This window comes from Aristolochia californica, unplaced genomic scaffold (assembly GCF_029961685.1).
Source record: "Aristolochia californica isolate CCGP_79_NKW_82.1479 unplaced genomic scaffold, dmAriCali1.0.hap1 SCAF_5, whole genome shotgun sequence".
NCBI lineage: Eukaryota > Viridiplantae > Streptophyta > Magnoliopsida > Piperales > Aristolochiaceae > Aristolochia > Aristolochia californica.
The window spans coordinates 2,395,748-2,423,114 of NW_027182214.1; the positions used below are offsets into that span (position 1 = coordinate 2,395,748).

At 38.4% G+C, this 27,367-nt stretch overlaps 2 protein-coding genes across 2 annotated transcripts; both read left to right on the forward strand.

The window, feature by feature from the left end:
- Window positions 1–3,041: 3,041 nt before the first annotated feature.
- On the forward strand, window positions 3,042–11,564 carry LOC137965866 (uncharacterized). The gene is made up of 3 exons (XM_068812238.1): window positions 3,042–3,481; window positions 8,983–9,175; window positions 10,999–11,564. The coding sequence occupies exons 1-3, from the start codon at window positions 3,383–3,385 to the stop codon at window positions 11,127–11,129; spliced, it is 423 nt and encodes a 140-aa protein (XP_068668339.1). The 5' UTR covers window positions 3,042–3,382; the 3' UTR covers window positions 11,130–11,564.
- Window positions 11,565–13,191: 1,627 nt separating this feature from the next.
- On the forward strand, window positions 13,192–27,299 carry LOC137966528 (nuclear pore complex protein NUP133). Its single transcript, XM_068813182.1, has 8 exons — window positions 13,192–13,504; window positions 20,844–20,968; window positions 21,049–22,815; window positions 23,116–23,837; window positions 24,611–24,772; window positions 25,309–25,645; window positions 26,297–26,364; window positions 26,503–27,299. Exons 1-8 carry the CDS (start codon window positions 13,302–13,304, stop codon window positions 27,052–27,054), a joined length of 3,936 nt encoding a protein of 1,311 aa, XP_068669283.1. The 5' UTR covers window positions 13,192–13,301; the 3' UTR covers window positions 27,055–27,299.
- The last annotated feature ends 68 nt before the right edge of the window (window positions 27,300–27,367 follow it).

A 27,367-nucleotide genomic window follows, 5' to 3' on the forward strand; every position in this document is an offset into this window, starting at 1 on the left:
GATTCACTTCAGATTCAATGAAACTTGTGAGGTTGTGCTTTGCATGAGACTCGTCATAGACTCCTTGATGTAACTTCTTCAACAGTGACTATTACTGATGGCTTCATATAATGCAATTACTTCAGGTCTAATCTATCACTTATTGGTAATTCTGTGGTTTATATTTCTTTTGTTCTGGTTTATGCCAGTATTTGTCTTTATCTGTCCTTATTCTATTACCTTTTGGCTTTTGTCTATTCTCATGAGACTGGACTCTTAAGAAAAGCACTTACAAAGCTTCCACTAGTATAATAATACTTTTTAGGGGGTTTGGGGATTGGACCTTTGCCTCTTCTGCCAACTATTTTTTTGGGATATGGGAAGTGTAGAGGTGCCTTTAAAATAGGAGACTTCATATTTCATGGTCTACCCACCTTCTTGTCTTCGGCATTTGCAAATCATATGTTTGTTTTCAGTTCTTTCTCATTGACCTAACACTCTTGAATTTGCATTGCTGTGGCTGGGTGTTAACCGCATGACTCCATTTTGTTTCGACTGATAATTTTGCGGCAGCAGTATTGGTTGCGGTGTGTTAAAGGAGCCTTCCTACTCCAAACCCCTGCTGGTGCAGGCTTCTGTAAATAACTGTTCTTTGTATTGGCTCCAAGAAGTAAGGAGCAATGTACCATGTGAGAATTTTAACCATTGTATTACAGGTACCTAAAAAAGGGTAATGAGGAATGCACTTGAGCTACAGATGTGTTAGTTCTCTTTGCTTCCTCTGAGCTTAACCAGTGGGATCTGTTGATGTCCTTTTTCTGTACAAAATCTTTCTGTAGACACCTGAAGTTTGCAAAATTTACCCCACCCTCACCCAAAAAAAAAAAAAGATCCATAATCTGAGTCTTTAGATGTTCTCCCACCTCTTTTCATATCATTATTATATTGATCATTCTAATATATGAATGACAATGCTTGAATGTTTGACTGATTGTCACTGATAATATGAGCATAACTTTTTTCTTCAACCCAAGAAGATTTGGATAGATATGGAATAGACGTCTAAGTGGACATATCTTCCTCAAGCTGAATGAGAAGCATCTGAGTCAAGGTTCATTGTTGGCCCCTACACACATGTGAGCAAGATAAGACTGAAGCAAGCTTTTGGCCCCATTCTGCTCTTCCTACTGTGTCTGCCATGTTCATTTGTCCATTACTTACATTTATCTGCTCACATCAATAACAGAATAGACTGGTGCACATGAAACTGCCCTTATGTTGCTTTGCTCTTTTCCCCTTTTCTCGGATCAAAGACACTAAGATGCCTTTCTTTTTGGGTTTTTGAATTGAAAGCAGTCTCTACAACTTTGATACTGGGGTTTTGATCGATTCAATCTTACCCACCAAGGTTCACTGTCTATGATTTGAAACATGCACTCAATTGTAAAAATTCGAAATTCGAGTATGTAGCAGATGCATTATTTCTCCAATTCTAGAAATTGAGATGGTGCCAAGTTACTCTTATATGATAAATATTTTATTTTTATTTTTAAAAATTAAAAATGATAAATAAATAAATACGCCTCATCTTCATTCCTAGGAGAAAAGGAGGAGAGGGAAAGAACTCTCTCATTCAAAATTGTAAAGAGCAAAGGGTTAGCTCAAGTTTTATTTTTCCTTTTTCTTTTTAACTATAACATCTCATCAATTCTCTTTTCTAAGCTTTATCCAAAAGAGTGCTTCCATAATATGCTAAAATGCATCATGGAAGTCACCCAGAGGAGTAGGTAGAGGACCATGGAGCAGGTTAGTTTAGACTTGATTGAATGGCATTTTCCTCTCATCTAATTTCCTTATATTTTTAATATATAATGCATTTTTTTTGTTTCTAACCCTATGATAATCATATTGAGACAATTATTTTATTATTAATTATTATACTTAATTTTTTTTATCTGTAAGTAATTAATATGGCAAAAACTCTGTATTGATCACACCTATCCCATTTGAGGTTTGCCTAATTCGATGCCTATAGGTACTTAACCCCAGGACCAGTGGGTTATGAGCCCATAACATCACACCCACCTTCACGAGCTGACGTCCCGACAACTTAACACATAGCGACAGGGATGGTTGCCTATGTCTGGGATTCGTAATCGCTTACACCGGGATTCGAACTCATGTCGAAGCATTAACTCTGATACCAAATGTTAAGCACCTAGCCAATACTACCCAAAAGACCGGTTTGTTAGGAGCGGAAGATATAGGTACTTAACCCCAGGACCAGTGGGTTATGAATCCATAACAGAAGTCTAGTTTAAACTAATTGAATCCAAAATAGTGGTAATAGAGAGATTTGTGCTTTTTCGGTTTGTGTTAGTTGAGACTTAAGGTGTAACTGGAACAAGTGTTAAAATAACCCTTAGCAATTTTGATCCTTCTTGTTTACTACTTTAAGTTGGTGTTAAATATGATAAAATAATTTATGATTATTCAAAGGGTAATTTTTAAATATGACATTTTTATACTATACTTCTAAATGTGGATGACTAGATGTCATAATTTTAAATGCACAAGATCAAAACATTCAAAATTTTGGGGTAAATTAGTTATCAATTTTTTTTTATAAAATTGAATATTTTAAATAATAAAATCATAAGAAATGGACCGACAAATCGATTCCCTTTTATGCAAAAAAGTTGTTCGTAACAAAAGAGGAGGGGAATCAGGAGGGCAACCCTTCTAGCTTTCCATGTCTTGATTTTTTTTTCTGAATATTTTTATAATAATAATAGTTTTAGTAAAAATAAATTAAAATTTTTTAAATATTTTTTTTTTGTTCAGATTCTTATTTTTTTAAATTTTTTTTTAGCTCAATTGACATCCGAAATTACATGGCATATAATACCAAATGCTTCATGTATGGTATACGTACCTTCAGCAAGTGTAGGGAGGAAGAAGGCAAAAGAGTACAAAGAATCTTCCACTAAAGTCGAGCGAATCGACGAGTCCTGCTGGTCCCATCCCTCCATTCCGCCATTAATACTCTGGAACGCCGAAAGAAGAAAAAACACAAGAGCTGGTTTTAAGGGAGCCAGTGAAGGGAGAAAACACAAAAACCATTTTTTTTCCTCTTTCAAATCGATCACGAAATGTGATCAGTGATCACTACTCCGATGACCGATCTCTCTTTCGTGAAACACGCGAATTTCTCGACGTCTTTTTTTATGGGTTTTTGCCCATGTCCACTTTATGCACTTTGAGCGGATTTTTTCTGAAGTTGGATGTTCTGGGCGGGGTGAATTCTATCTGTGCGAATTTTTCTGAAGTTGGATACTTTGGGTGGCAGTGAATTCTATCTGTTACCCTTCTGTGCCGCGTTGTTGTCTTGGGATTTCGATGTATGAGAGGTTCTAGGGGCCGGGGTTCTCGGAACGGGAGGCGGGAAATGACCAAAGTGCGGCCTCCTGAGCCTCTTGATTTCTTTATTTGGACTGTTGAGGTACGTGTGCTGGTTCCCGTTTTGGCTTGTGTGCGACCAAATCGGTTTTGATCTTGTGCTTTTTGCTTAGATCGTTGCTGAAGTGCTATGAGCTTGGGTGAATTGGAATTTGATTTTGTGAATTGGTGGAAAAAAAAGTGGCTTGTTTTGTATGTCTTTAGTAGTCGACAGGTTTTGAGCTTTGTTGGTTGCGATATCAGTTTCCTTAAGGCTCTCTTTGAAAGAGTGATATAATTCTCGAGACGGAGTTACGCTTGCCAGTCGTTTTTTTGCGAATTGCATATGTCAATTATCCTGCTATTCTGGATTACATGGCTCCGGAATTCCGTGAAAATGTTTGCTTAGATTGTTCTCCTAAATTTTAAAAGACAGTATTTACGTTCATTTGGAGAATATGGAGGTGAATAGATTGCACAAGTTGTAGCCGAGGTTCCCAAAGCAGTGGAACTGCAACATCGTTAATGGATTTCATAAAAAAAGAAAAGTAAATAAAAAGTAGGTTGGCATATGGAGAGAAAATGCATGTAGATAGCATTTCTTCCTCTTTCTAACCAAATGATTTTACGAGAAGATGCAAATTCTGTGCATTGAGGTAAAGGCTCAATACGTGATTTCTTAGTTCAAAACTAACGGGTGTCTGGAATCAATATTCTGAAAAAAAAAAAAAAAAAAAAGAGCGTGCAAATTTTTCTTTTTGTCAAAGAAGCAAACTTGAATTTGCCATTTTGGCTAAGATAATCTTTTTTATTGCACTTAGTTTCTCTGGAATTGATATATTAATTTACATGCAGTGACTCTATACTATACAAAAACTTTTTGCTATATTTTTTGGAAGAATTGTCTAATCCAGAAACTGCAAGTAAACTATGTGCTTTTATTTGTTTACAGAATGTCAATTGTGCACTATTTCTAGTTGGTTGGATGCAATATCACATTGTGAAATGTTCAAGAATATTGTAACAGCAAAATTCATTTTGTTATTAAAGAAGAGAGATGGATTTGATTGTCTGCATCTCTAGTTAAATTATTTCTGAACACTATCCTCAGCATCCTTGATACTACTCTAGGATGACAAAGCCCCGCTTTTAGTAATAATGTTCAAATTGGAGCGAATGTGGGCTCTAAAACTGCCATTTTTATTAGTTAACCAACAACACAGATCCCTAAAAATGCCCTTGGATTAGCCACTGCTTGCAGTGGGGCCAAATTACATAATGATTTGAATGGCTTGAGGACAGTTGTTGGGTTGTTTTGTGATCCTTCATACAAGTACATACAAAAAGCTAGCACAATAAGCAAAATTATATTTGTTCATTTAGTAGTCTTTTATTTATATCTGTTTTATCTTCTCTGATTGATTTAAAGGATTTCTGAAAGATGGCCCTCCAATTTGCCTCTACTTCACCCAAGCATTGCATTTGGTGAAAAAACCCCTAAAAATGGTTTAAGGAACTGTAAAAGTGGAGTTTATAAAAGTCATTTAATCTGACATTTTGAGATTTTCTATGCCAAATATACATTCAACAATTGCAAAGAAAAAGATTGGCCAATCATTCTCTTCATCCCTGCCGTTGTGGTGTCACTTGACAAGTTGATGGGGTAACAGCAGTTGTTTTCTTTATCACTGTTGTTGGATCAGCTGTAGTCTAGAAAGAAGATGTAGACTCCTGTCGCTTCTGCAAAAAAACAAAAAAAAAAAAAGATGCAGATTCCTGTGTTTCTCATTCTGAAGCAATCTCAGTGTTCCAAAGAAGAAGGAAGAAGACGAAAGGGAGCAGCTGAAACGATATGAAAGGGATCAACATCAGAGTCTCATCTGAACTTTTCCTCATCTGAATTGTGTTTTATCAAACATAAATTTTGCCTCATCTCAACCATGTTATGTGAAGTATCTGAACTTTGCCTCATCTGAACCATGAGATGTGAAATGGACTTAGATGAAGTTGATAGAGAATTATTCTGAACAACTGGGAAATATTTGAATCATAAATGTGCTGAAAAGTTGAACATTTTGAGCCTTTTGGTGACCACCCAAACCTTATGCAGAATCTGATTGTTGAAGATAGTAAAGAAGTAGTTAATGGAATTACTTACTGCATGACGACTCTGGATAGAAAACTCTAAATTACAGAGCAGTGACTGGATATAGCAAAAACACAATTCCCATTTCCTGCAGTTTCTAATTATAGGAAGACATAGGTTTCATTTGTTGATTTATTTGTGAAATAGTGTCAGTTGATGACCTTTCTGGCATATGCATTTAGTCACATATCCTCAATGAAGAGATCCACTCTACCTTTTCTCCCAGGTATAGCAGGAAGGGGAAAAGACCAACAGAACAATGCTAATTAATAGAGAATCAGGTCCAACCAGTTCTGTGGAGGAGGGTTCAGCCCTGCATCTTTTGTATGCAAATACTGCAATTCTCATATGGTACCATCAATCATAGTCTCATCTCATGTTCCTTAACCTGTTACTAAGAAAACGTAGCATCCAAGTCTGGTTTCACTACACCTTTGAAGTGTTTCTGAAAAGGGTGGCTGTTTCCTTGCCTAATCCCCAGTTTCTATAAACAGATCTTGTTCCTGTTCCTTGGAAAACATGCTTGCTAGAAATGGAAATACTTGTTAAAGGTCAAATCAACGATATACATGCTATTATCTTCTAGGCGAAACACTTCTCCTTTGAGGGGATTTCCAAGGGTCTCCTAGTTGTGAGAGCTCGAGGTTGTTAACTGACTACTCCTACCGTCATTTTAAGAAGATTAAGTGTGGGATTCTTCCATAGAACCGGAGCTGTAAGCTTAATTTTCATGAGAGTAACTTAGGTAAAATTAGTCCAGTTGGTTGGGTTGCATAACTGGAGATCATGTTGGAAACATTGTTGTGGCTTACCCCAGTCCTTTAGAGGCATAAAAGACTCTTACGGAAGCAGAAATTTGTGGCTCTGTTGCACGGGTTAAGGATTCATAAGAGTGATCTTGGTGGACTTTAGTTTTTGAAGCCAATATAAAAGCTTTTCTTGGCAGGATGCGCATGGTGTTGGTTCTGCCCTGGGGGCTACCGCAATACTCCATTGAGGTTCAAGATTCGCTCAGAATTTTCTGGTCTCATGCATAGGGATCTGCCAATTCCATTTCTGGCTCTCCTGCTAGGTAGGGTGTAAGCTGACAACACCTTATAGTGGGAAAACCATCCAGCTCTCTTAATGTACACTTTTTTTGTTCTTTGTGGTTTGACTGTGCTTTTCTTGCCTTTCCTGTATCTAATTAAATCATTATTCAAAGGAAAAATAAAAATAAAAAAGGTTTCAACCATCTCTAAGTGGTTCATTACAGTAAGAGATGATACCCCTCTGGATTGGTCCTTTGCCTGAAAGGCCGCAGGGGGGTGGGGAGTGGTTTGAAGTTTACATAAGGGATGATGCTCTTGTTGGAGTTTGAAGTTCAGAAAGTTCAGTTCTTGAAGCTTTATTGAGAAAGCTTACTTAAAAAACATGTTTCAGAATAAAAAATAAAAAAAGCTTCCATAAGACAATTTCTTTCCCTGTATGTTAGTGTTTCTATGTCCTTACTATAATTAAAACCTGGGTATAGTATAATCTTGTTGGCTTCCTTCAGGGGTTTTTGTTAGAGTTCTATGGTTGCAGTAAACTAGTTGTTCTACATTCTGGTACATTTTTTTTTTTTTTTTATTTCTCATCTGTTAGACCAGAATCTCTCTGAATCTAGCCTTTGCATTTGACATTTGACTGAGCTAGCTTAATTTTCATTTTTTAGCATGCCTAGGGCGTAGCTTTTTTGTAATTTTTGTGTCCAAAACAGCGATTTTTTTTTGGCACAAAAAGAAAAAAAAAAACAGTGAATTGCTTTTGTGCCATGCCTGTGGATGATTTTGACTGCTATCATCTTGGCCTGTTCTCTTTTTCCCGGATGAAGGATTGACATGTAAGTTAGCCTTTAAAATAAAAGGATCCTTCTAGGAAAGAAAACACTACACTTGTTGAAAGCTAATATTTTTAGGAGTAACACAAGTTTCAGTCATTGATTTTGTGACTAAGAATGTTTGAGTAATGTTGGTCTCAATAACACCTGTGTCTAAGATTACTCGTGGTAACTTTAAACTATTATTTGACCTCCCACTGAGATTAGGTCTGTTCAGTTAAGTTGATACTTCACTTTGTAGATGTCTAAATCGCGTGCAAGGACAGGAAAACATGTGATATACGAGATTGTTACCAACTTGTAAAAATAGCCAAATGGAAATAAAGATTACTCTCAGAGAAGTTCAATGATCCATCCTCATAGTTGCTTTTCATTTTTTAGCATGCCTAAGGTTTAGCTGGATTGTAGTTTTTATGCCCAAAGCAGCGAATTGTTTTTGTGCCCTTGGATGATTTTGACTGCTATCATATATTGCCCTGTTCCCTTTGTCCTGGAGAAAGGATTTACCTGTAAGCTCACCTTTAAAATGAAAGGATCCTTCTGGGAAAGAAAACAAGGGTTCTGTTGAAAGGTGATATTTTTGGGAGTAATACAGGTTTCTGTCCTTTATTTTTTTACTAAGAATGCTTAGGTAAATGATGGTCTGAACAACACCTGTGACTAATTACTCATGGTAACTGTTGAAAAACTAGTACAAGGGCATTTTGGTTATTTCACCTTACCATCAGTTTTATATTTTGATGTAATCTTGTTCCCTGTGTTGAATTATGCCTATAGTCCAAGTTTCATGTACGTAGGACGGGTAGAGTGGGATATATAAGAAGATTAGGGTTTCACTTAAGTGAGGGACATTCTTGTAATTTTATAATAGCCACTTAAATAAATAGGTTGAGGGTTGTGCATGACCCCCAACACAGCTCATAATCTTGAGCTTTCTCCTCCAACTTCTCTCTTTCTCTCATTCTCTCTCCATCTCTCTCTCCTTACTTTTTTTTTTTTTTTTACAGTAACTTTAAGCTATAATTTGACCTTCCACTATGCTTAGGTAGTTAGGACACCTGAATCAATTCTGTTTAGCCCTTCTATATGTAACTGTCTAAACCATGTGGAAGAAAAACATGTGAATTACGAGATTGTTTCCAACTTGTAGAAAAGTACTTTATGGTAATAAATCTTACTCTCTGGGAAGTGCAAATGATCCATCCTCACTACCACTTCCAAGAAAACAAGACAAAATAAAGTCATTTTGTGCTAAGAGAAATTAACTAAGGCTAAGAGTTGGTCTTCTTTTTGCTATAGTATTTTAAAAATTTGAGTCAATGAAATAAAGGACATTATCTTCGTGCAACCCTCATGTTGGGGGCCACCTACAATTATCGCCTCACCGAGTTAGTATTTACTGGCAGAAGTGCTTTGATGAATTTTAATCACTAAAATTTGGCATGCTAATGTACTTGAGCTTGTCTAAGTTTGTATCGATGCTAATATAATTTTGTCTGAATGATAAAAGTATGCTATTCTAGTATATGTGCTAAAAGCCCTACTGGGATGGTTTCAGGATGTTGGTTTATGGTTGGAAGAGATAAATCTTGGAAGTTACAGACAGGTTTTTAAAGAGAATGGCGTCAATGGGGAATATTTGGAGAGCCTATCTATGTTCACAACTGAACAGATCTTGCGGTTTATTAGGCGATGCCACATGAAATGGGGGGACTTCATCACACTATGCAAGGAGCTGAGACGCATTAAAGGTTCTCTCTGACCCACTTTACTGGGGTTACTCTTCATTGATGCATTTAAAGGTCATCTGCATGCAATAAATTATTCTGGCTAGCAGCCAGAGCACTGCTTGGTTCACTGTTCACTGGCTACATTCTTATTAGAAGAAGACATCAGTGGTGCCCATATTGCTAACACATGTCTCATATGGGCACATTTGTCGGATTCTCAGGGTGTCTGCCACAAAATGATATGACACAATATACCCAACACAGACCTGATATAGCCTGGCACAAATTGCTTATGGAGCTTATCATGTCAGGATCCAGGCACCTTGATATAACACCGATACTGATAGGGGCCACCATGGGGGACATGATGGCACTTTAGCTTTGCTCACTGGGAGGTTATTCCTCTCTTAGTTTTCCAGCTGAATGTGAGCTTATACATGGTCTGTTGCAAACCTTTTCTGACCTGATAATGTTGCAATATACCCCTCCAGGAAGCTATTCATACCCATCTCACTGAAATGTGAGAGAAATTACAGACACACTCCTGTTGTCCGTGTATGTTAGTTGACTTGCACCAAGTTGAGGAAAAACAATAAATACCGCTTAAGAGAGGTGTTGCTTCTTTTATAAAGTAGACTTGTGGGCCTATATTTGTTATGGACATGCTCAAATGTGATTAGACCGTTGCTTCTATATTCCTGTTTAATTGTGGGCCTGATGAGTAGGTATCATGTCAAACAGGCAAACCTATTTTAGAAATGGTGGTCCCAAGACCTTACTGCACAAGAGTTAGGAGACACTTTTATCATTTTGTATCTTGAGTTGAGCAAAATAGACGGCAAGAGTTTGCTTGCACGTGCATTTCATGAGTTTCAGAAGGGTGTCCAAGTAGCTGTTTTCCTTGGGAATATCTAGTTAAGCTCATTCTTCTTCTCTTGATTTCATGCGAACTTAGTAAATAGGCTATACAGTGCCAACTAATGGTATGTATAATGTGGGGCCAACGAAGAGAGACAAAAAAGGGCCCACTCCATGGTGAGTGAGATTGGTCAAATAGGGGATACTTATGTTAAAAAAAAGAAAAGAAAAAAGAAAATTGCTAACGTGAAATGTTGTTGTCTGAAATGAAGAGAACTTGAGCTCTTCAGTTAAAAAGGATTTAGCTACTGATATAAGAAGTAATTGGCAGAACACATGAAATAGAACTTGGTTGAGAATTTGGACAAATAGATGCTTCAAAAATATGATAAACGAATATGACCCTGCAGAAAGGTGGAATGTGAATTTAAAAATAAACAGACCAAATTCTTGAGTTGACTCTTACATGAGGCTTATGCTTTGAGTGTTTTTATTTTTCTTGAATCTGGATTAATATAAGATATCGTATAATTTGGAATGCCCAACTGAAATATTACCTCTACTGAATGACATTGATATATAGCAAAATTATTTATGTAAGATTTCCAAAAGAAAGGGAAGAAAAACAGAGATACGATTGTGTTTTTTATGTGCATGTATTCCTTTATCTTGTGTGCAGCTCCCTGGCTGAGAGGCAGCATTTGAAACTGCCATTGAATAAAGTATATTCTGCGTTAACTAATGTTTCAGCACTTTGTATTCTCAATGTTTCTTTTTTCAAATATTATCTTATATGAGGTATCCTACCATTTGGGAAAGCCAAACTGGAATGAAAATAACTATTGAATTACACCGATCATTATTTACTTGCCTTAGCTCAATCATACATCTAATATTTCTACAATAATTAATATTAAAAAAAAGAAATAAGAACAGAAGTTCGTAGCTGTTTTTGATGCTCAGGTATTCATTCACTTTCTGTGCAGTTGCCTGCCTGAAAGGGGAACAGGAAGTCCGCAGGCCATGGTGGGCACCACCCTGCTTATCAGTTGTCTTTGTCAAGGTTGCCAAACGCAATAGACAGTCACGGGTTGTTTCACTGAAGCTGGAATCCTGATCTGGATCCTCTGTTACACTGCATTTATGTTGTGTTCTTCCCTGTTTTCATCTTCATATCCTTTTGTGAAAATGCTGCTGTTAGTTTTGCCTAGTAAGAGCTTCTTTACACATCCCACAAGCTTTACTTCTTTGTTTTTCTGGTTTTCCTGTCTATTAGAGCTGTGTATGAACTGGATATGCAGATGACATTCACTGCCATGAGTAGACAATGAGTGGTGATAGCAACAACGTAAACATGATCTTGATGAAAATGGCTCAAAGAATATTGATCTGGAAATGCCATAAAATGCTTTTGATGTTTATAAAATCATGATGAGTTTGGAGAAAGTTGATGCAACTGTTAGCAGGTTACTGTTATTGTATTTGTGATGTCTGGGAACATGCTTGCAGGGGGCTTATTGCCCAGATTATGCTGATTACAGGACGAGCATTAAGAAAAAACTAGTCCTGAGTTTATTTTGCCCTTTGATATATATCAAGAAGACAAAATCCGGATAGGGTTGTGCATGGAACCATGAGGAGAAAATCCCTCTTTCCTCTGTTAGACTTTGAAATGGCTGAGACATGGAAGTTGCAAAAAGACTTCCTCCTGTAGGTTGGACACCGATAAGTGATTTTTCCCTACTGAGGTGAAATTTGAATTCACTCTCCAAACTAATACTTCCGAGTCCTGTGGCTAAGCTCTCAGACTCTCAACCTCAAGTCCTTGCTACTCATTTCTCTCCAATTCCCTGTTTCAAACACCATAACCATCTCCTACAAGTATCCTCTCTCTTATGACCTTCCTCAGCAAATCTACATCAAATAACTCTCGTCGGCAAGGATGGAATCAATTTTCTGCTTTAACAAGTTCTATCATCATCCCTATTACCTTATTCACATGTGTATCCATTTACTTCAAAATATTGAAGGGTTACCCATCTGCTGAGGGTAAATGGGTATGCAAATACTTAATTCAAAACCTAAAAATAATTTTGTAAAATCTTTAGATAATCATAAAAATCTTATACGATAATATCGAGTCAACTACGTATTTAGTTTATTTAGTTCAAGAGAAATAATATTTTCTTAAACTCTAAACCCTAAACCCTAAATTATTTATTCGTTATCATAATATTCTTCGCTTATACCGTTTAGCGTAACAAAATCTATATTTATTGACTTATAAGGAGGTATTGGTAATTGAATAATTGCTCTACAATGTACAAAAGCATTGGAAAAACTAACCATATGTCTCAATTGTTGAATCCAAATACTTTGCTATGTGGATGAAGCTATGACTAAATAAATATTACTCTTTCATCTCATTTTGGATTTCATTAAGTGGTTGGAATCAAACTATTAAGTTGTGAGCCTAATTAACGGTTTACATTGAGTCGGAATGCGAATTGACCTTTGCGGTAAACTTGCCATATTGTGGGGGTTGGAAGGGGGGTGGAGGCCTTGCTAGGTCCACTATATATTGATTGCTATTTCATTTTGGGTAGTTTGGAAATTTTACTCTTGTATTATGGTTGCCTTAGTTTTCTCTTTATATTTAGGGGCGCCGTTGTTAGGGTTATCATCATCGAGAAGGAACATCAGTTGCGGTTGAGAGGGGTTAGAGAAAACTATAGAGTGTGTGTGATTTCTCTTATAAACTATTTTTTTTTCATAGTGAATTATTATAGCGGCGAAAGACAAGACGTAGTCTCACCTTGAGGCAAACCTATACTCTTGTGTTTTTTCGTGCTTATTTTTTTCATCTTCTGCGATTATTATTGCTCTTGTTAGTTTTGAATTAAAGCGTCTAATTCCTAACACAAACAATACTTAAATTACATTTAGATTTGAGTCTTGGATTATTTTGTTGAAGATAAGTTTGAGGTTTAAATGATTTGAAAACATCATTTTAAAAAAGAAGTTTTGATGAGGGTTGCAGACTCAACTCTAGAACCAAAAACTCGCCCACCCGTAATTAATTATTAATTTAAAATTTTAATATTGTGAAAACGTAAATATAAATGATTTTCAACTTCCTTCCGCTCCGACAAAGAAACCCACGCTTATTTTCCCTCCCACTCCCGCTCCCGCTCTTAAACCCTGGACAGAAATCCCACAAAACCCACTGAAACAGTTCCTTGTTGATTCTTCTCTCTGCTCAATTCGTGGTTTCTTTCATCTGCAAGCAATGTTCTCTCCTGCCGTGAGGAGAAAACCTCATGTCGGTCCTCATAGAGATCGGAATCTCGAGGGAACGCCTGGACAGGGCTCTCCCTCGACGCCGCTTGCAGAAAACCAGAGATCGTCCAGCTCACTCGCTTCTCCTGTCCCTAATCGTCCCAGTACTGGAACCCCTGCACCTTGGGCTTCTAGACTCTCTGTTCTCGCCAGGTGAGCGGTAGATGTTATTATCAATTTTTTATTCCTGTTGTTTATCATCGTAGACAGGTTTTAGGTCTGTGGACGTAAATGTTTTTCGTTGGAGATGTTTGAGAGGGTTTTAGGTGAGGTGTGTTTTCAGATTTGAACGTGAGGGTTGGGTCCTTGAACTGTAGTTATAATGTGCGGCATTTTGTGCTGTGTTTTTGCTTTCATAGTAAGATTCTCTCCTGCTTCTAAACTTTATTTTTTTAGTGTACAATTTAGATTGTGGAGAGCTTGCAGTTTCTCGATGGATGGCGTAAATCATAATGACATCATTTTTGGGAAGATATTAATTCTTTGAATTTTGTGTGCTTCTGCTATTTAAGTTGTTAACCTCATAGATAGGACTTAAAATGCAAATCATGATGATTTAAGTATTCTAAGAATAAGAATTCGATATCATTTCACTAAAAAAAAAGAATAAGAATTTTTTTTTTAATCTTTTTAATCTTTTTGAAAATAGTTAAAAAAAAGAGAGCTAATTTTGTATCATTTTAGTTTTTATAAAACGGAATTGTAAAAAATTGTAATTTGGTATGTTTCTGTTAACTTTGAGAAATGTTCAGAAGGTTGAATGTCATAGTGCTTTGCAACTCCTGTTAAAGTTCTTGTAGTTTTCATTGAAGAAATGATTTTCAAATCAATTAGATTTAGTTGATGGACTTGTGTATGCTGGAATCATCTCTAATATTTTCTGGCCGTAATCTAGGTGACCCTGAATGTAGAAGCAGGCAAGATTCTATGACAAACTAACAAAAATGAGGAGAAATGAGAAAAAGGAAAATATACAAGAGGGAGCAACTTAAAAAGGACATTCAACTTACTTGAATTTGATTAATTAAATTTCATACTACGTCATGTTCTCTAATTTTTAGTTAACTGTCAAAAAGGCCTTGATGCTGTTAAACAGTGGTAGCTGTATTCACCTAAAAAATTGAAGACAAAGTGGAAGTAATAAAAGGCGCGGTAGAAAAGATATGTTTCAGGGAGGTAATGAATCCCCTTATATCACTACACCTGAGGGAAATATGGAGGAAAGTGTATTCCTAATTGCTAACCTGTACCATTTCTTGATTTTGGAGGTATGAGACTGTCGCTATGTTGGCTTCTTATAAGTTTCTATGTTGGCTTCTTATAAGTTTCTGCAATCAGTTGCCTTCTTTTCCTGTAACATTTCTATGATGTGCTTAACCGAATTTCATGAAGTTCATGGTTCGTTGTAGTAAAATTATTGGTTCTTATACATAATTGTGATTCCTAAAGAGTTCAGATCGAACAGGCTTGGTTTTTATAGTTCACCTTTTGGTTCAACATGGTCAAGTTGTTGGTCTATCGTTCATCTTCAAAAACAACAAAAGTTTGGTTTAGACAGGTTGTTTATAAAAAAAATTATAGTAGTAAGAAAGCAGAAAACAAAGAAAAAGGGATGTTAAGTTTTCATAAAATAAATATGACAAGTATTTTCTATTGTCAAGAAGTAGGCTGTATGTAATACATTACAATTTCTGATTTATATCAAATAGTATAAAACCTAATTCGATTTGAACTTGTTGTGAAATTCAATGCAGGGTCATTTTAGTAGTTGGCCCTGAGGGTATAATTGTAAAACAGTCCCTCTCACACGTTTCATCTAATAGTCTTTCTGTTTCTTCATATAGATGGCCATTATGTACTTAGAATAAGTTAACGAGTTAGCTTATAATTCATAAGTGAGAGGAGCAGATTTTTCTTCATACCGTACTTAAGTGAAAATTATCAAGGAGAGAGGGGCTTTGAGCCCAACCTTGTGTTACGATATGTTAAAATGTATATTAAATGTAATTTATATTCATAATTGTTGTATAATTTGGGATATGTATATAGGGTTATTTGATTAGGCTTAATGGGATGAGGGGGTATTGTCTTGGGCCCATGGGCCATTTTGTAACAGGAAGACTTAAAGGATAAATACTTAATGAAAGGGGGAAAATCCCCAATGGAAAGAATTTTGGATTGATCTTCGTGTGTTTTGTTTCGCCGTGAAACCAGAGAGCTACGCTCTCTCTTGTGGATGTTTGGACTGTTCCGTCAGTCCCTTGATCTTGTTTTATCATGGTATCAGAGCTCTGAAGAGTAACAGTCCGACGTATTTTTTTGTCCGACAACCTGCGTTGTCCGACCATTTTTTTTCTCTTCACTTTCGGCATTGATTTCGGGCGCTATTGGAAATACTTGTCGGGTGGTTCCGTTGCTGGACGAGTTACGGAGGTTCCGTTGCCAAGAAGGGGGTTCTCGCCGGAAGGTGAAACGAAAGGGGTTGTCGAAAAGTATTCTCCGAGCTCAGAAACGTTGTGGTTCCGTCGTCGGAAAAGCTCCATCGGTGGTTTCGTTGCCGGAGAAGCTACAATGGGACGGGGGTTCTCACCGGGACACTCGCCGGAAGGGGGAACGAAAGTAAGATTTTTTTTTCTCCCGCGCGTTCGTTTCGGGTGATTATTTGGCATATGTTCATTTTGCAATTTGAGAATCTTTGGGGGCCGTTTTGCAATTTCTGAAAGTTTGGGGGACCATTTTGGAATTTCCGAAGGTGCGAGGGTATTTTTCGAATTTCTAACAGTTTGGGGTCTAATTCGAATTTCTGTTAACCTGGGGGCAACTCTTGGATTTCTGCAAGTGTAGGGGTCTATTTGCAATTTCCGAAAAGTGGGGGTATATTTGGAATTTCTTATCCTGCGGGGGTGCATCAGGAATTTTGCTAGATTCAATTTTATCATGTCAGCAGATAAGTCCGATTTCGTTCCTATTCGGTTCACGGGCAAGAACTACGGTACTTGGGAATTTCAATTCCGGTTATTTGTTCAGGGAAGAGGTTTATGGGGTCATATTGATTGGAGATCTGGCACCTGGCGATGCTGATGCATTGTCAAAATGGATCATCATGGATGCTAGAGTCATGACTTGGATACTTCGATCTCTTGAGCCTCACCTAGTCCCAAATTTGAGGCCCTACAAAACTGCCGCCGATATGTGGAATTACCTCCACAAGGTTTATCATCAAACCAGCACGGCCCGTTGATTTCAAGTTGAATATGAACTTGCAAATTTCACCCAAGGCAATCGTTCGATTGAAGAATATTTCTCGGGCTTCCAAAATCTATGGGCTGACTACACTGACATTGTTTACGAGGATGTCCCTGCTGCTGCTCTCTCTGCTGTGCAAGCTGTCCATGACACCAATAAACGGGATCAATTCTTGATGAAGCTTCGTCCTGAGTTTGAGATTGCTCGATCACATCTGATGAATCGTCATCCGGTGCCGTCCCTAGATGCCTGTTTGAGTGAACTTCTCTGGGAGGAGCAGCGCCTTACTACTTAGGCTGGCATGGAACCTCGCGTTCAGGCTGATCTCTCGGCTCCTGTAGCTTATGTAGCACAAGGAAGGCCTCAGGGTCGGGACACCAGTTCTGTTCAGTGCTTCCACTGCAAGGCTTATGGTCACTTTGTTCGGGATTGCCCCAAGAAGTTGGTTCTATTCTGTAGCTACTGTAAGAAGCCGGGTTATCACATCACCGTTTGCCCTACACGACCTCACAGAGGAAGCCTACAGCTTATCATGCATCCACCTGTACATCTAGTTCTGCCACATTGCTGCCTGCCGTTTCGGTCCCTATCATTCCTGTTCCACCAGCACCTGCCAGTTCCACCACTCTGACTCCTGAAATGGTACAACAGATGATCATTTCTGCCTTTTCTACTTTTGGTATCTCAAGTAAACAAATTCTTTCTACTCAACCATGGTATTTTGATTCTGGTGCCTCTAACCACATGACCAACAATGTGGTATCTCTTTCGAATGTCCGAAAGTATGATGGCAATCTGCACATCAACACTGCTGATGGCAGCACTCTGCCTATCAGTGCTGTTGGTGATCTCTCTCCATCTTTAGCTGATGTCTTTGTGTCTCCTGACCTGTCAACAAACCTTTTGTCTGTTGGTCAATTGGTTGATAAAAAACTGTAATGTTCAGTTTTCTCGCTTTGGCTGTGTTGTGCTGGATCAAGCGTCGGGGAAGGTGATTGCGAAGGGGCCTAAAGTGGGCAGGCTATTTCCACTTAAAGTCTTTCTATCCACTGTTATTCCACGTTTTCCTGTACTTTCTTTTGCTTGTAATGTTGTTGGATCTGGCCCTAAGTTGTGGCATAGACGTCTAGGCCACCCAAACTCGGCTGTACTTCGTACATTATTTAAATTGGGTTTATGAGGCAATCAAGATTGTACTTCTCGTGACACGTCTTTTGACTGTTCATCATGTAAACTTGGCAAAAGTAAAACTCTATCATTTCCGCATCATGCCTCGCATGCCTCCCACTGCTTTGACCTTATTCATAGTGATGTTTGGGGAATTGCTCCCGTTACCTTGCATGCACACATTAAGTACTTTGTCACCTTTATTGATGACTTTAGTCGATTTACCTGGGTCTACTTCCTACGAGCTAAGTCTGACGTTTTTGTCGTTTTTTTTAAGTTGAAACCCAGTTCTCCGCTCACCTTAAAGTACTCCGCTCTGACTCTAGAGGCGAGTACATGTCGACAGAATTCCAAGAATTTCTTCAAAACAAAGACCTTATCTCTCAACGTTCTTGTCCCTCGACAACCCAACAAAATGGTGTTGCTGAGCGCAAAAATCGTCACCTTCTTGATATGGTCCGCACCCTTCTCATTGAATCATCCGTTCCTCCTAGGTTTTGGTGTGAAACTCTCTCTACCTCCGTCCATTTAATTAACCGCCTGCCCTCGCCTGTCTTGCATCATATCTCTCCCTTTGTTAAATTACTTGGTTATTCTCCGTCCTACACAAATCTTCGGACGTTCGGTTGTGTTTTTTTTGTGCATTTACCTGATCATGAACGACAAAAACTTACAGCTCAATCCGTTATGTGTGCATTTCTTGGGTATGCCAGTTCTCAAAAGGGTTATGTTTGCTATGATCCTCAGGCGCGTCGAGTCCGTGTTTCTCGAAATGTGGTCTTCTTTGAAAACCAATATTTCTTTCCCTCTCAAGTTACACTTCCGTCTACCTCTTTGTCTAGTTTGTCGAGCTTTGATGAGCCTCAACCCACTACTTCGTTGCCCTCTTCTCCTTTTGACCTAGCGCTTGCTTCTGATCGTCCCTCTGCTCCTGCTCCCCTCCATCTTCGCAGATCCTCATGTAGTTCTCACCCTCTTGACCGGTATGGTTTTCCCTCCCCTGTATCTCTGGTAGCTACTTTGTCTTCTATTTCCATTCCTTTTGGATATAAACAGGCTATCACCCATGCGTGTTGGCAAAAGGCCATCCAAACTGAAGTACAAGCGCTAGAGGAGAATCACACTTGGGACACTGTGGCTTGCCCTCCCACTATTCGGCCTCTTGGAAGTAAGTGGGTCTTCTCTGTCAAACTGCGTTCCGATGGATCGTTGGATTGGTACAGAGCCCGCCTCGTGGCCCTGGGAACATGTAAGAATATGGGATTGATTATGACGAAACTTTTGCCCCAGTTGCCAAGATGACCACAGTCCGTACTATCTTAGCCATTGCAGCCTCTCAATCTTGGCCATTGCATCAGATGGATGTGAAGAATGCCTTTCTCCACGGTGATCTGCAGGAAGATGTCTATATGAAGCTTCCCTCGGGTATGTCTACATCCTCTCCTGATCACGTCTGCAAGCTACGACGTCCTTTGTATGGGCTTAAACAAGCCCCTTGGGCTTGGTTTAAGAAATTTCGTAGCACCCTTATCCTCCACCGGTTTACCCAAAGTCAGTATGATTCCTCCCTCTTTTATCATAAGTCTGTTGCAGGCATGGTCATTCTCTTGGTTTTTGTGGATGACATCATCATTACTGGCATTGACTCTGGACTGATTACCACGCTTCATACAGTGTTGCATGCCACTTTTCATATGAAGGATCTTGGACGCCTCACCTACTTCTTAGGGCTGGAGGTCCATCACACACTCAAAGGTATTTTCTTAAACCAACATAAGTATATTCAAGATCTTATCAGACTCGCTGGGTTGGAGGACACATCTTCGGTGGCTACCCCTATGGAGGTCAATGTCAAATATCGGAAAGATGAAGGGACTCTCCTTGATGATCCGACTATCTATCGACGACTAGTCGGGAGTCTCATCTACTTGACTACTACTCGCCCGGACATTTCCTTTGTTGTTCATAAGGTCAGTCAGTTTATGGCATCTCCTCGATACCTTCATCTTGCGGCCGTTCAGCGCATCATCCGCTATCTGCGCGGCTCTCCTGCTCGTGGTTTATTCTTTCCTTCTGGTTCCGCGCTACATCTAGTTGCCTACAGTGATGCTGATTGGGCAGGGTGCCCCGATACCCGTCTCTCTACTACAGGCTGGTATATGTTTTTAGGCGATGCACTGATTTCTTGGAAATGTAAGAAACAAGATCGAGTGTCCAAGTCATCTACCGAGGCTGAGTATCGTGCTATGTCTACTGCGTGTTCGGAAGTTATTTGGCTCCGTGGTCTTCTTGCTGAGCTCCAGTTTCCTCAGCCTTCCTCTAAACCGCTTCATGCAGATAATACAAGTGCTATACAGATTGCAGCCAATCCGGTTTTTCATGAGTGTACCAAGCATATTGAGGTTAACTGTCACTCCATCCGTGACACTTTGGAGCGCCGGGTAATATCTCTACCGTACATTTATTCGGATCTTCAAGTGGCCGATGTCTTCACCAAAGCATTGTCTCAATCCTGACATAATTTTTTGGTTGGCAAATTGTTGCTGGTTGACTCACCATCATCAATTTGAGGGGGGATGTTACGATATGTTAAAATGTATATTAAATGTAATTTATATTCATAATTGTTGTATAATTTGGGATATGTATATAGGGTTATTTGATTAGGCTTAATGGGATGAGTGGGTATTGTCTTGGGCCCATGGGCCATTTTTTAATAGGAAAACCTAAAGGATAAATACTTAATGAAAGGGGGAAAATCCCCAACGGAAACAATTTTGGATTGATCTTTGTGTGTTTCGTTTCGCCGTGAAACCAGAGAGCTACGCTCTCTCTTGTGGATGTATGGACTATTCCGTCAGTCCCTTGATCTTGTTTTATCACCTTGAACTTCTTCTTCTCCAATTCTGTGGCAACTCTTTCTGCCTCGTAGTCATTTACCTTCTCTTTTTCTCTCTTCTCCAAACCATCTAATCCTAAAACTTCACATAGATCCACAAATTGGGGACTAGTTCAATAAAAACTTCATTTTCTGTCTGAATTTGATGGTCATAATATCCTTTTTTTGGTGCTTAATCAGAATTCCACCAGCAAAAAAGTCTGTAAGAGGAAATGAAGCAGATCAACTAGATCCTGTATATGTTGAAGAGTTTCCTCAAATAGTTCGTGATGCACAGGCAGAATTTCTGCAGAAAACTGCTCCAGGTTGGTTAAATTAGTCTTGAGATATCTTATATAATTCAACTCTCACAATTTGTGTTTTTCTCATGTATCTTATGTTGCAGATGACGAAGGGCTTTCTGGTGGCCTAGACAGAGGAACATCAATAGCGTGGATGATATGTGGAGACCAGCTTTTCCTATGGAGTGTTTTTTCATCCTCAGTTTCAAAGAAATGTGTTACACTCAAAATCCCTTCATTCATAGCAAGTGGAGGTATTGATACAAATTCTTGGTCAAGTAACAGCTGGATGATCTCTGTAATCAAATGGGATGGTATTGATAAGGCCAATGATTCTGTGGGGGTGGTTATCTGTAACCAAAAAACTGAAGCTGTGATATATTGGCCTGATGTTTACTCCATAAATGTGAATACTCCAGTTATTGATCTGCCAAAACCTACAAAAAACTTGCACTCACAAATTAGCTTGACTGCAAGTGGGATTTTGGCTGAACCAAGTGCCTTTAGCTCCTTGATTGCTTCTCCTATCCCAGGGTCCCCTTTTGAATGTATTGCACTCGCTTGTCGTTCCAATGGTGAATTGTGGCAATTTCGTTGCACTTTGTCTGGAATTCATAGGGAAAAGGTTGGTCAGGTGTTTCCTGCTAGATCCAATGTTTCTAAAACTAGTGACCATACTTTTATGACTATGGGGTATGCAAGGTCCCTTATCTGGTGTTTTAACGAGTTTAAAGCCTCTGAGGAATCTAAGAGACAGTTCTTTCTGTTGACCAATCATGAGATTCAGTGTTGGGAAGTCCAGTTTACCCGTAATTTAAATGTTTCAAGGCTATGGGCCCATGAAATTGTTGGTACTGATGGTGATTTAGGTATTAAGAAGGATCTAGCTGGCCAAAAGCACATTTGGCTTCTTGATTTGCAGGTTGACAGTCGAGGGAAGGAGTTGACTGTTCTAGTAGCAACCTTCTGTAAAGACCGAGTAAGCAGTTCAAGCTACACTCAGTACTCACTTCTTACAATGTTGTGCAAAACAGAGTGTGCGCCAGAAAGGGCTCTGGAGAAGAAAGCTCCAATCCAAGTCATCATCCCAAAGGCTAGAGTGGAGGATGTGACCTTTTTGTTTTCAATGAGACTTAGAGTTGGAGGTAAACCATCAGGGTCCACCATTGTACTTTCTCCAGATGGGACTGCTACTGTCACTCATTATTGGAGGGGAGCCACACGATTGTATCAGTTCGATTTACCGTATGATGCTGGCAATGTTCTTGATGCTTCAGTTTTACCTTCTGCAGATGACAATGAAGACGGAGGTTGGGTTGTTCTAACTGCAAAAGCAGGAATCTGGGCTATACCTGAAAAAGCAGTTTTATTTGGTGGTGTTGAGCCGCCTGAAAGAAGCCTGTCACGTAAAGGGAGCTTGAAAGAAGGAGCTGCAGAAGAAGAGAAAAGAAGTCTTGCTTTTGGAGCAAATATAGCCCCTAGAAGGGTCAGTTCTGAAGCTTGGGATGCTGGAAACAGACAAAGGGCAGCCTTTTCTACTGGAACCCAGCGTACTCCTCAAGATGAAGAATCAGAAGCTCTACTTGGTAGACTCTTTCATGATTTTCTGTTGAATGGACTTGTTGATGGGTCATTTGAGAAACTGAAGAATTGTGGGTCCTTTGAGAAGGATGGAGAAACAAATGTTTTTGCCCGTGCGAGCAAATCAATTATTGACACATTAGCTAAACATTGGACCACTACTAGAGGACCTGAGATTGGCGCTATGGCCGTTGTGTCAACACAACTTCTGGATAAAGAGAAAAAGCATAAAAAATATCTCCAGTTTCTAGCTTTGTCCAAATGCCATGAGGAACTTCGTGCTTCACAGCGTATGCTTCCTCTCCCCGTTTTACAATTGTCTGTATCTTTTGTTATTTGAACTTTTTTTTTATCATTCTATTTCTTTTTCAAAGTGGTAGCCGGGCAAGTTTATCCCCTGTTTTGTTTCTATAGTTTGAGAAAAGGTCTTCGTCTTTGTCGTTATTTGATATTATTCTTTTGTCAACTTTTTAATGCACAGCAGGATGGTCTAAGCTGACATCTGAACAGAATAGTTATATTTAATTCTTTAAAAATATCTTTTCAGGATTTATTTATTCTAAGCTCAAATTTTTAATTACCATTGTTAGGACATTCTTTGCAAGCTATCATGGAGCATGGAGAGAAACTTGCTGGCATGATTGAACTGAGGGAGCTGCAGAACCATCGGACCCACAATCAGTCAGGCAGGGAAGACCTATCTTACTCTAGCCCGCCAAAGGATATGGCAGGACCCCTTTGGGACTTGATCCAGATTGTTGGTGAGAAATCCCGCAGAAATACTGTCCTACTTATGGATCGTGACAATGTTGAAGTATTTTATAGTAAAGTTTCTGAAGTAGAGGAATTATACCGCTGCTTATATAATAATCTGCAATACATAGTCAGAGGAGATCAACCATTATTGATTCAGATTCAAAGAGCCTGTGAAATCTCAGAAGGTTCAACCATGCTAATCCGTGCTGCAATGAATTACAAAAATGTGCACCATACTTGGTATCCATCCCCAGAAGGCTTGACTCCCTGGTACTGTCAACCAGTTGTGCGATCTGGGCTGTGGGCTTTAGCTTCTTTCCTTCTTCAGCTGATTAAAGATGCAACAGGAATTGATTTATCTATGCGATTGGAGTTATATTCACATTTGGAAATGTTGACAGATGTGTTATTGGAGACTTATAGTGGCGCTATAACTGCACAGATTGAAAGGGGAGAGGAGCACAAACTGTTAGTAGAGGAGTATAGAGAGAGGAGAGATGTACTCTTTGACGCCTTATATCAGCAAGTTAAAGGTTTTGTTGAAGTCAGATGCCAGGTCAGCTTGTTCTTTTTGTTTCACTTCACTGGTAACCGTATTGTCTTCTCACTTGATATTTTCAGGGGCACAAGTTTTGTTTCTCTTTGAGTTTATACCTAAGATGAAGAGTCATTTTCAGGCTGGTTTATTATTTCTAAACTGATTAAACAATTGGTTCTTCAATATTTAAATTTACTCATCTTAAATATATCTAATGGTTTTTACTTGAAGTAATAAAATGTTATAATTTTGTTTTAATGTATCTTACTTATGCTAGGAGTAATTCCTAGGCCACCTGAAATAGTTGAATTTCCTATAGTTTATTGAATTCGAATTTGAATGTGGGTGTTACCAAATTGTTGGATAGTTCAGAAATCTGGTACCCAAATTTGAGTATGGATACTCTAGTACATGACACATTTAGATTTTAGTATAGGTATCTAAAATTGTGACAATGACTCGTGAAAAATTATTCTAGAGGAAAATAACAGTTTTGCATAATTCATATACTAAGAGCAATTCATGGATTATATTAGTTCAATTGAAAATTTGTAAAATAAAAAGGAATAAATCATAAAGTACACTGTAAGCTCCATTATATGTTTTAGCTTAAACAAGTAGGCCACTTAAATTTCGACTTCAATGAATATAATATTCCTTTTGCACTGTATGGAAAGAAGTTTTACCTGTAACTTTTTTTTACAAGTCAAAGTTATTTTTGTTTCCTTTATAAAAAAGAAGTTATTTTTGTTTCTGTAAAAGTAAATTTTTTTATGTTTTTTATCTTGCAGGATTTTGACAAAAGCACTGAAGATGCAGTCGAGTTAAAAGCAAAGTGTCTTAGAGAGCTTTCTGAATCTTTGCTATCCATTGCCAGGAGGCATGAAGGCTATCAGACTTTGTGGAACATTTGCTATGACCTTAATGACGCAGGATTGCTTCGAACCCTTATGGTAAATTTTAGTTGTGTGGAAAGCCTTTTTGCACCTAATCTGGATATGTAAACAGTTCTGGTGTCCTTGCCAATCTATGTGGACTGCTGTCTTGTTCTGCTGTTTTTCTTGTCTTGACAATTGTAAGAAGAGATAATTAATAGGAAGAGAAGGAGAGTCGTTGTAGAGAAGGCATTCTCGTGGTCAGTGGTTAAGCACAACTCCTTAACTCCTTTATAACACTTAATGAATATAGTCTGTAGTCAGATCAGGATGCCCCTCTCTTCAGTTATACCATAAACCATGCCCCTCTCTAGAATTCGGCCAATTAGAGAACTACGAGAGAGGATCAAAAGACAAAACTATCCTTTAATGCAAGTATCGATACAACGCCTTTAAGGATCAAGATCAATAACTTTGTGATTAGAATATGATCTGTTTATTTGTTTCCTATTCTTTGTACGTATCAGAAGTTTTAGTTCAATAATCAGTTATGGCCAAAATTCCTTCTTGATTTATTTGAAACAAGTTATCTAATATATGTCCATGTGGTGCAGCGAGAGAGCATGGGGCCCAGAGGAGGGTTCAGTTACTTTGTATTCAAGCAGTTGTATGAAATGTGGCAGCATTCTAAGCTCCTTAGGCTTGGAGAAGAGTTCCAGGATGAACTTAGTATTTTTCTGAAGCAGCACAAGGAATTACTATGGCTTCATGAATTATACTTAAACAGTTTTGCAAGTGCTTCGGAAAGTCTTCATGCATTAGCTCTTTCTCAAGATGCCTCTGCTTTAGCTACTGATGAAGGATCAGAATCTGAATGCTCAGGATCTGAACCGCAGTCTCTAGCAGATCGGAAGCGTTTGCTTAATCTCTCCAAGATAGCAGCAGTGGCAGGTTTGAGTCAACTATTTTGAAGTTTCTTTTCTCTTATTATAGGTCTTGCCTTCTCTTCACTGGACAAAGATTTGCATAATTTTCAATGAACTTCTCCAGAATTGCAAACATAAATCAACAATGGGGTTCCACTTTTTATGCCTATGGTTTTAAGTAGGGCCACATAGTGTTGAGATTTAAAATAAGCTGAAAATTCCAATAGTAATCTTTTTACCCTTTATACCTCTCAGAGTTTCTCTCTTGTAACTTAAAAAAAAACTGACAAAACGCAAGGAGCTAAAGTAACACCATCACAGCCTTTTCATTAATGTTTTAAATTACTGCTCCATGTTGGTTTTCTCCACATTGCTAATAAAATATTTTTGGTTTTTTATAGAATAAAATGACTGCATTGTCTTTCCAAATTGATGGTTCTTTATCTGTCTATGGACAGTCGTAGGAGTTGCTCTTGCTGCAAAATCAAATAGAAAATATGATCATAAATATTAAATAACATAATCTACTACTCATTTTTCTAATATGAAGGCCATCTACCCTATCAATTCAGTATGTCTCCAATTAAGAATGGTGAAAGAAAATAGATTGAATTCCTCCACCTGAGCTTTTGCTATTTCATGTGCCATATTTTGATAGCAGGTTTTTGCTTCACAGGTGGTGAAGCTGGTTTTGAGATCAAAGTTAGGCGCATTGAGGCTGATTTGTATATCCTGAAATTGCAGGTCCAGTATTTGTTTTAGAACATTAAGTTACTTTTTTAACTTCTTCAGCTAAGATTCGGCATCCTACTTATCACATTTCAATTTGTTTCCCATGATGTAACAGAAGTTAATTTTTAAAATTTGATGTGTTTCATGCAGGAGGAAATTGTAAAACTTTGCCCTGGTTATGAACAACACCAAGCTAATAAGCTTCTCACTCCAGAAAAGTTGATCACATTGTGTCTCAATAGCAAAAATAGAGATCTCTGTCTACGAGCTTTTGATGTCTTTGCATGGACCAGCTCCTCTTTCCGTAAAAAAACCAAGATCCTATTGGAAGAATGTTGGAAGAATGCAGCCAATCAGGATGATTGGGGCAACCTCCAGCAAGCATTTATGGCAGAAGGTTGGAATGAGGAAGAAACACTGGAGTATTTGAAAGAAACAATTTTGTTTAAAGCTTCCAAGAGGTGTTATGGGGCCGATGCTGAGATTTTTGATGGAGGGTTTGAAGAAGTGTTGCTCTTACACAAAGATGGGGAGTCTCCAATAGTGAATGATTTTTCTGTTTCATCTGTAGAAGCGATTCTGATGCAACACAAGGATTTTCCTGATGCAGGAAAATTGATGAAAACTTCAATCATGATGGGTAAGTATGGTACTGATTTTGTAATTGAAAATGGTTCCTTCATGGAAGTGACGAATGTGTAATTTTCCATGGCTCATTTGCCTGAAAAAATAGGAAAAGAAAAAGAATGATGTATGTTAGCTGTAATTCTCCCTTTTATTGTCCCTGTTTTTCAGTTGAGAAATAGTGCCATTTTTTTTGTCTCCAATTCTCTGAGCAACAAAATCGCCGGAAATTATTTTCCCTAGCATCTAGAAATGACATTTCCGGAACCAAAAAATAAAAAATCCATGCAGGCACCAGTAGATCAAACCTGCCCACTAAATCCACGTAAGCAGAATGAGGCGCACAGATGGAACGGGTATGCCACGTGGAAGAAGGATGTACTTCAGCGAA